The sequence below is a fragment of the Strix aluco genome, chromosome 2 (assembly GCF_031877795.1).
Source record: "Strix aluco isolate bStrAlu1 chromosome 2, bStrAlu1.hap1, whole genome shotgun sequence".
Classification (NCBI taxonomy): domain Eukaryota; kingdom Metazoa; phylum Chordata; class Aves; order Strigiformes; family Strigidae; genus Strix; species Strix aluco.
This window is the reverse complement of record NC_133932.1, coordinates 1,861,958-1,871,624: the sequence shown is the minus strand read 5'-3', so window position 1 is coordinate 1,871,624 and position 9,667 is coordinate 1,861,958. Positions and strand designations below refer to the sequence as shown.

The following is a 9,667-nucleotide window of genomic DNA, read 5'->3' as shown; positions in this document are numbered from 1 at the left end:
ACTTAAAAGTTAACCCAAACTTACCCCATCAATACTAGAAAGAAACAATGAACATCCTTGAAAGTAAAATTTTCTGTTTTGAACACGATACAGTTAATCATTAAAAAAAAAAATAACTTTTCAAGGTGAGCGTTGTTGCTTGCTTTGACCAGGAGATGGGGAGGAAAGCACAGCTAGAGCCTGGGCCCTGGCAAAAGCCCTCACAGAGGGACTGCACAGCAGCAGCAGCAGGAGCAGCACGAAGCCAACGTTTGCAAAACTCTGCTCTCCCAGGGGCTGAGCCACTCGTAACCAGTGAGCAACCACGTAGCAGCGTGCTCTGAAGCAGCCGGGGGGAGCTAAAACCAGCATTTGGTACATCAGTAACTGGGAGGGAGGAGGGGGGAGGCCAAGTCCCTCTGCTGGAGGTAAGATGTACACATGGAGCCCTTACCAGGGCTCTTGCAGAATGGTGAAAAAAAGTATAGTAGCAAGCAAGAAACGGCACAAAGGAAACAGGATATCATGCAGTCGTTCATGGTACTCTACAGCTTCAAGTAAAACCGAATCTTAAAACACAGAAGTCTTCTGAGCTGAGGAAGAAACAATCTAACAGCGAAGGACACTTAAAACCAGCTGCAGGGCTGTGCTGGAGGTGGATGGAGAACCACCAGGTCCAGCAGCTGCATGGAGCACAAGGGTGCCGCGGTATTACCGTGCTGTCTGGCTCCAGCTCTAGCCTCAGACTGAGAGTTTAGGCTTCCAAAAATGAAAAAAAGCCCATCAACCTTCCTCTTGCCAAATCGCCCATGTACAACCTTTCCACTCTTCACAGCCGTGCAGTAAGTTGCTGTGCTGTGGCCAGGCTGTGATCCGAAGACTCAAAACCCAAAAGGCTAATTAAAGAAACACCAATATGATTTTCCTGCCGTCACCTTCACTATCAGAGAACAAGCAGAAACTTTAGCAAAGAATACCCCAAGCCCAAAACCATTAGGCCTCACCCCAAAGATAACTGGACTAGGTTGCATCACATGCTGTAGGGAATTCTCCCATTTCTCAGGAGTTTTCCTGTCTTAGTTTCTAAAATGACCCTAGATTCTTCCAGGTGCCTGGGTGCATTGCTCCCAATTAAACCCCGAGTGATTATGACCCTGAAAGCTTCTGATTTTCATGACTTGGACCATTATTTTTTGCTGCCTCTGCCATTTAGTGCTGAGCTGCGTCACCCACGGATTCTACGGCTGAAGCTCTGGTATGTCTCGTGCTGTGGGGATCTAAACGTGGTCTTTGCATCTTGGACCTGTCCCTAAACGTGAGAAACGGTTGTTGCGCTTAACCACCAAACCACCCAGCACTGAAGCAGAAGCTGTACAGAGCAAGGTGCAGGTAGCTGTCTGAAATGGTTTGACAAAGTGATTTTTGGAGAGTTTAACTGCAGCAACAACAGCCAGCAGAGAGGAAGGTTTCATTATATTGCTGCTGTTGGCTTTTCTGAATATAAGAGCTGTGAACACAGGTTGCCTAACTTTCCTTCTGACCTTACCCAGCTTTTCCTCTGAGTCACTAATGGGTGCTGTGCCTCCTTAGTTAAACAGCACCCACTGTTTGTCAGGGGGGAGAGACAGGGGTGCCTGCCTGCCAGTGATTCCCTCCATTTGTGGGTGACCTGCATCTGTTTGACCACAGAACTGAAGCCCTTCCAGGCACAGCCATGGAAATACATAAATCTGCTGCGACAGTAGTTGTGGGGGGAGAGTTCTGTTCTTAGAACAGGCAAATAGTCACCAACTCATTTCAGCTTGGTGGCTTCAAAGTTTGGGGAGGCTAACATTTTTCTGGTGAAATTAAATTCAGTGCATTAATCTCCAGGCAGGTTCATCTTCTATCTAGGGAAGCTGGCTTTGCTGGTAGAAGAAGCAGTCTTAATCGCATGGGAAGACACAGTAGCAGCTTGGGGAAAGGTCTTTAAGGACCTTGTAAAACTTAAGGGACTCTTCTGGCTCTAAAGAAAATCCCGCAGCTCACCACTGGAATGACCGTGAGTGTTCACTTGTGTATGTATGGGGGGAATATAGTACCAGAACAGTCTGAAAACCAAACGGAACAGTGGTGCAAAAGAAGCAACCTTGGCCTAACTGTCTGTAGATGTACTTTTATCAGAGAAAGAGAGCTGTAATATAAATGTACAATGTACCTACCTACATTCCCTCCCTTTTAGTGCCTTTTCGAGAAAAGGTCTTAGGCTGTTAGGTATGTGGAGAATGATAGAGTGGGAGGAAGAAGAATTTGTTTTAAGAGATTTTTTGGAATATGTTGAGCATCCTTTAAGTGGTAAGCTAAGAATATCCTCCCCGCAATTCCCAGTGATAAAATTCTCACTGCAAGGGAGCCAGACATGAAAAATCACACTGGTTGGATTTGGTGCAAGTTCTGCTATCAGAGTTTGTCTTCCCACGGTAACACCATACAGAAGGTCAGAAAGCAAATACCAATACCATTTCCTCTCTGTTCACCAATTCTCAGCACAGGAAGCTTTGTGCTAGGAAGAGGCACAACCACCTCTTTGTAGCTGCACTGTGGGGCTCTCAGGAGCACGGGAAGAGCAGTGACTCTGCCTGCTGAGGATCACTGGCAGGGGATGATGGGGAGCTCACAGCAAGCTGGATGGTGCAAGAAACCCACATCACCCACAAATGCAAGAGCTACTTTGGAAGCTGTCAGGAAGATCGTGGACACCATTGTTCTGCTCACCATCGCTGTGGTCACAGGAGCTACAGGTACTTCTGATGGTACTTTGGTACCAACTCTCTGTTAAGGGCAGAGGAGGGAAACAATGTATCAGCGTGATGTTGACTCAGTTCTTCTTTGGGAAAGAAAAAACCTAGGGAGGGGATATTTAAAAAGTGCTGAAGGGAATTTTGGATGGAAAACCAATAAGCTGCAAATCAAAACATTTCTAGCTGCAACCAGCTCTTTTCAGTTGTCAACCAATAAGAAGTGGAACTTGGGCTTTTCAATGATGTGATGGAAACTGAAAATTATTTTCTTGGAGTATGATAGTTTTCATGATAATTAACAGAGTTATTAAAAACATGTTTGATGGGAGGTTTTCTGATCAGTCTGAGCACCCAATCAAGCTTTACTCTTAGGTATCAGTGATTTGTCCTGAAAAATGAAGTATGCTGGGATTTCATGACACTAGTTTCAGATAAAAGTTGTAATAAGACTTAATGGGAAGGTTCTTTCCCCTTTCCAAACTCAGTTAAATACTTAGAAAAGCAAATGCCAGAAATATAGGATCTGCAAATGCAGCTATAACCCCTCCTCCTCCCTACCCTACATGAATACTTCTTTGCTTTTCTTGTTTGTTTTTGTCAGAACAGGTGAGGCAGGTCACAAGGCAGTGATCTTGAGTCTATCAGAGATCTCTGCATCTGACAGCAAACAGGAATGTGTTTTCTTTCCAGTTAAAAGTCATACTCCTCTACTATCTCATCTGTCACCACTATAATCGGGGAAATTGGTTCATATAAGCTGTGGAGTGGCAGGGCAGACCCGTGCTTGGCGTGATTGGGAGGGCTGCTTATATCCAGCACAAAAGGGGGGTGAATGTCTTCAAACATTCATTTTTCTGCTGTACTGGGCAGTGATGCTCAAGGAAAAGCAACCTGAGAGATCTCCCCATACAGATGGACTCTGCAGCTCATTCAGACTCTGCTTCCCAGCCATGTTACTTATCCACTGTCCTAGGGAGAGGACCTTACAGAGGGAGGGAGTGTAAACAGGGGCCACTGTATGCAAACACAGCCATGAACTTGGAGATCTGTTCCTGCCTAAGAAGAGAGATGCAGCTCTTGGGCTGGCACAGACAGGGCCTCACGCTGGTGTGTAAAGTGCAGACATTTCTCTGTGAAGCACAGACCAGAACTCCAAGGCTGTGAGTGACATCCCTGGGCACCTTCTCACACGTCCTTCTCCTTCTTTCTCTCCTTCAGGGAACAACAGAGTGACAGTGACAGTAGGTAGCAGCTCTGTGCTGACCTGCTCTCCCAAATCAAATATAACTATGGTAACATGGAAAATAAACCCCAAGGTTGGAGGGTTCTGCACCTTGGGGTACAGGGCTGATCAAAACAAGACAGACAGAACAAACTGCAGTGACAGCATCAACTGGAAACTCAGACCAGATCATGATCCCACCCTTGAGATGCGGCAAGTGGAAATAGCTCATGAGGGAGATTACACCTGCGAAGTCGTAGCAACAGACGGGAATTTCTACAAGACGCACCACCTGACCGTGCTGGGTAAGGGACTTCTTCCTCATTTTACGGTTCTCCAGAGGACAATGTCTGGGCCTGGACATACAAAGCTCCTCACCCCATGCACCAGGGGAAGCATGCAGTAAGATGAAGACCTTTCTCCCTGGGATAAACCATCATGCATTTCATTGATAGTAGCTCCGTTTCTCCCTCCTCTTTATTTCCCAAAACTCTTCTCCCTTCTGCTGCCCCCTTGCCCACTATCTAGTTAGAAATGAAAGTGTCAAGCAATTTCCAATATACGAACAGAGGATTCTGCGTATGCTTCCAGTTACCCTGTAGAATCAATCATTAATACACTAATTTAAGAGAAATAAAGCCTGGGAGAGTAACACTTCCTAGTGCTGAGATATTCTGTAAACACAGGACGTTCTTATCCAGACAGTAAGAACAGACCCATTTCCTCATATGCTGGCCTTCAAGTACATTTTAAACCACGTGTATGATGGCTGCTTAGGACAAAAGCCTAATTCAGCCCTGCATTTGGGATAATTCCGTACCGCAGTGTCCAGGGAATCCTCCTCTAACAGTACACGGCTGTGGTAACTCACCTGAATGGGGGAGGGTTGTCCAAAAGGAGAAAAGAGGCCCAATCTTTGTCTCCTGTGGCTCTGGCCCATGTCACTGTAATGGGATGGCACCTCCAACCTTATTCTCCTCTTTTCACTGTGTTGGTTGTGGGTAGAGAACAAGAACATCCTGCCCCAGCTGTGGCAAACTAACTCCACGCATGTCCCCTTCCTGATGCTTTGCAGCCCCGCCGAGGCTGACCCTGTACTGTGATGACCACGGGGTCCCCGTGTGCGAGGCAGCAGCAGGGAAGCCGCCTGCTCAGATCTCGTGGGTCCTGGAGAGCACCTCCATCCCCAAGGAAGATGCCCATGACAACGGGACAGTGACTGTTCTCAGCAAGTTCACAGCACTCAGCACCAACAGGACTAATACAACCTGCATTGTGTCCCACCCAGCTGGGAACCAGAGCAAGTCCATAGCCTGTCGTCCCTCGGGTAAGCTTCCCTCTGTGTGTTCGGTGTTCAAAACCCCGTTTAGCCCTCTGTTCATGCACTAAGACAAATATCAGTGGCACTGGGAGGATGGCAGCAGGAACCGTGCAGCTGAGCTGAAGTTTTCAGTGAGAAATTTGTTGGTAGGAGGAAGGATAAACAAAAGCGCTGTTAGAACTGTAAAGTCCTTTGTGAAATTCTAGGAAAGGAGCTGGATGTAGCGGTTTTCCTTTCTACCAGTAGAGCTGAATGGAAAGGCAGGAGTATTCAGAAGTTCATGACACAAAAAGATGCCAAGGGTATGATCACCCAGATCTATGTATTGTAATCCAGTGGTACCATTATGTCTTGCTAATTGTTGGGTTGCACATAGGTTGTGACAGGAAGACTGAAAGCCACCTTATGGCTTCCAAAGACTGGCTGGTAAGTGAAGGTTTTAGGTGTTGAAGTTGAAGAAGTTGCTGGGAAGTTGCGTGCAACCGTATGTACTCAGCTGGAAGAGAATCAGAGCTGAAATTTGCTGGGATGCACATGCACGGCCTGCAGCTGGTCTAAGGGAAGTGGTGAGGAGGAGGATTTAATTAGTGCCCACACAGCAAAAGACAAGGCTCCTCTATCAAGGGTATGGGGGGACATTGTTATTCCCAATTCTGTGCCCAGCACTGTATTCCAGCTATGTTAGGTCATCTTCCGAAGTACAGCACGAAGAGGGCGTTCCTGACAGAGGCACAGGGCAAACAAACAGCCTGTGAGATGTACCTAAAAGAGCAACTCTTTCTCCTTAGAGAATATTACATGCCATCTTTGCTGTGTCATCTTCAGCCTTGCTAGTCTCCTGGTCCTACTCTTTCTGCTTGCTGTATTTCATCTCTACACCTTCTGTGATAGCAGGTATGTATGGGACATGATACACACACACACCCTTTTGGCCAGTCTTGGGGGAGTTTCGAAGGGTTTCTGGTACTAATTCACGTCAGACGCGGTCACCTCGGTATGTCCCAAACACACCAGTCCAGCACCTGCTCAGGGAGGTTTGTCCGAGGTCTGTAACACCACAGCTGGGGCAGAGTGTTAGGGACCTTTTTCCTGCTGCCATACTTCTTTCAGAAGCAAAAATACAAAGGGAATGGTTAGTTTTTTCCACCTGACTGAGGGATCTGAACAAAGATTGCCAGGCTATGAAGATTAAAGATGCAGCAAAATATCTTTCTGAGCTTGGAGCCAGACTTTTGGTCCGTTTTGTCCTACTCAGAGGAATGCAAGGGCCGATGTAGAAACGCAGGATGTATTATTGCATGAGAGCAGAACAGATCTGCTGTTGTAACTGCTCAGGAGCTTTGGCAGCTGTCTAGCAGCTTGGGTGATTACTCTATCTGAACTAGCCTCTCTGTCACAGGTGCAGTTGCTGCCCAGAATTACAGTGCAAACACCACAGAGTCAGAACTAACTACTGAGTTCAAGTCACTTGAGGTCCCGCTTTGCTGGGGCTCTTGGCAGCTCTCTGTTTAGTGCTGGCTGGAGCGTGGCCAGCTCTGATCGTGCTCACGTGAGATTACAGACATAAAGCCTTATGTTCTTTTGTTTCTCTACAAAATAAAGGGGATGAATTCTGTTCTTACATTCCTAGAGCCCAAAATCGCATTCCCAAAACAGGCTCATCCTCACACTTATAGTATTGGTGTCTTGTTTCCTAGGACAATGAGAAACCAGTAGAAGCCAAGACATTTTCCATCTGCAGAGCTGTCTGGGCTTGTTTCTGACTCGGCACCTGAGCAGAGATGAAAGAAACTCCTGGGGTGCCTCAGTCAGCACTGCGACATGCAGCAGGGACTCACCAGTACCAAAGCCTTTGGGAGAAGGAAGCAAACATCTGCAGTGCAGCCAGTGTAACCGTGCAGAAACATGGCATGCAGGGCAGATCCTACCTGACCCTTGTCAGCTCTGTCTTCCATCATCTCTCTAGTGCAGCTACAGATGCTGTTATCACCCATCCAAGTATCAATCTTTCTTTATAAAACCAAATTAACATATATGCAATAGGAGATGAATTCATGCTGTATAAAATGAGGTCACTCACTACTTATTTAAGTAGTATTTAATGTCTTATAGGAATGTGCTGGGTTTGTGTGGCGGAGGTTTTGGTGGCAGAGGAGAGGCTATAGCGGTGGCCCCTGTGAGAAGCTTCTCAGTGCTCCCCCAGCTCCAAATCAGACCCACCACTGGCCAGGGCTGACCCAATTAGCGATGGTGGCTGCGCCTCTGCGATAATGTATTTAAGAAGGGGAACCTGAGAGGGGGTGTCACGTCCCACTCAGACGAGGGAGACAAGTGACTCAGATTCGTAAATCCCCAGTGGAGTGGAAAACAGTGAGACAAGGCTCAAAGTCCAGACATTTATTAACTTCCCACAATCTACTAATTGGGCACACGATAATTGGCTAAGTATATAACGAGTTGTGGCAAGCAGTACAGTGTGCCTTGCATCACCTAATGGTAGTGAGGGACAAGGGGAAAAGGGAAGGAGGGGGATGGAGAGAATAGAGGAATAGAGATCCCGGGTCTGGGTTCCGGTGTCGATCCCACCAGCGAGGGTTCCAGGAGGCATCAGTCGTCTTTGCCTCATTTCACGCTCTGGCCACCCCCCCTCCTTACCCCCCCTCAATTTATACCCACTTTCCTTGGGTCTGTCCTTTAGGTCGAGACCCACATACCTACGTATCCCATGTCTGGGGAGGGGTAAGGTGTTTCATGGGATGATGTAATTAGCATGATCTTGTCAGTCTCTGTTAGCATCTTCAGGGATGTTTAATATACATTTTGTGGATAATGAAACAAAGGTCATTCACTGGCCAGATGGCCCTTGAAATGTGACCACGTGCCCCAGAGCAGAACCTTCCTGTCTGCACAGGGCTCCCCCCTCCAGCTGCATCCTGTGGTGTTGGGGCAGCCTGATCAGCTTCGACCTCCCCACCATCCACCCTGGGACTGGAGTTTCGTTACTTGGGAGTGTTTGAGACATTCCTTAGCTCGGAGGGCCTCCACTGTCCCCACTATCATTTTTCTCAGGCAGTTTTTCTCAGTCTTTGTTTCTTGCAGGCCTGTTTCTTTCAGGACCTGTTTTTAAAAGTTCCCTCTCACAGGGGGTTGTTGGGACTTCTAAGGAGGCTTTACGAGGAGGACACCTGTGCAAACACTGAGGTCAGTGGAAGGAAGGAGAAGGGTGCACCAGAGCAGAGACCCCCCTGTATCCCGTGGTAAGATGGGAGGGCCACCCCCCCACCACCCATGGAGGTCACCGGAGGAGCAGAGATTCACCTGCAGAGGAGCCCAGGACTCTGTGGGAAGAAGCAGCCCCCACTGTTGTAGTTCAGTGCTGGGAGGAGCAACACGCGGGGGGGACCCATATCGGAGCATCTTGAGAAGATGCATCCCTTGGGGATGCAAACACACAGCAGAGAGAGTTTGTGGAGGACTGTCTGCCGTGAGAGGGACCGACATGGAGCAGGGGGAAAAATGCTGAAGAGTGCTTCTTCCCCACACCTTGGAGGAAGAAGTGGTGGACAGACTGCACCCCCCTGCCCCTGTGCTGCTGGAGGAGGTAGAAATATTGGGAACGAAACTGAGCCTGGGAAGAAGGGAGGTCTGGGAGGTGGTGTTTTTAACATATGGTATCGCTTCTCACTGTCCCATTCTCTCTGTTAAGTGTTGTTGTCGTTAGTGTTTTGAATTAAAGTGATGTTCTTTTTATTCTTCCCCTAACAAGACTGTCTTTTGCCTGCGACCATAATGGGTGAGCGACTCCTCCCTATCCTTATCTCCATTCCTGAGCTTTTTGATTCATTTTTCTCCTTCCAACGCTGAGGGGCAGGGGGGGAGTGAAAGGCTGCGTGGCGTTCAGTTGCCCTCTGGGCTCAAACCATGACAAGGATAAAATAAATTAGAAGAAATTTTCTGTCATACTAATGAAGAGCAACCTTCCCAGGATGATCACACAGGACTGAAGCTAAATTTGAGCAACTCTTATTTTCACTATAAGAATTTTGAAGTGTTTCACCAACAGCTACAAAAAAGGGAGAAAGATAGAGAGTATTTGAGCTTGAGCAGTTATTGCTACATGAAGCACAGAAATTGTTACAATCCTGAGATCTAAGCCTCACACTCACTCTTTGTATAATCCAGAGAGCCACAGCCCACAGTACACAGCTCTCTAATATTAATTTCTTTAAACACATTTTACCGGTCCTATCACAAGGGAGCCCTTGACTTTAATCTTTCATTCTAAACATAGCTGTGCCTCTTCATTTCTTAACTTCTATTCTGAATAGACACGACTAGAGTTGAATATCATTATGCACCCGAAAT

General features: G+C 47.3%; 1 protein-coding gene across 1 annotated transcript; it reads left to right on the top strand.

Annotated features, from left to right (window-relative positions):
* The first annotated feature begins 2,623 nt into the window (after positions 1–2,623).
* Positions 2,624–7,944, top strand: LOC141920086 (cell surface glycoprotein CD200 receptor 1-B-like). The gene is made up of 5 exons (XM_074816769.1): positions 2,624–2,759; positions 3,978–4,286; positions 5,057–5,308; positions 6,091–6,196; positions 7,000–7,944. Exons 1-5 carry the CDS (start codon positions 2,624–2,626, stop codon positions 7,016–7,018), a joined length of 822 nt encoding a protein of 273 aa, XP_074672870.1. The 3' UTR covers positions 7,019–7,944.
* The last annotated feature ends 1,723 nt before the right edge of the window (positions 7,945–9,667 follow it).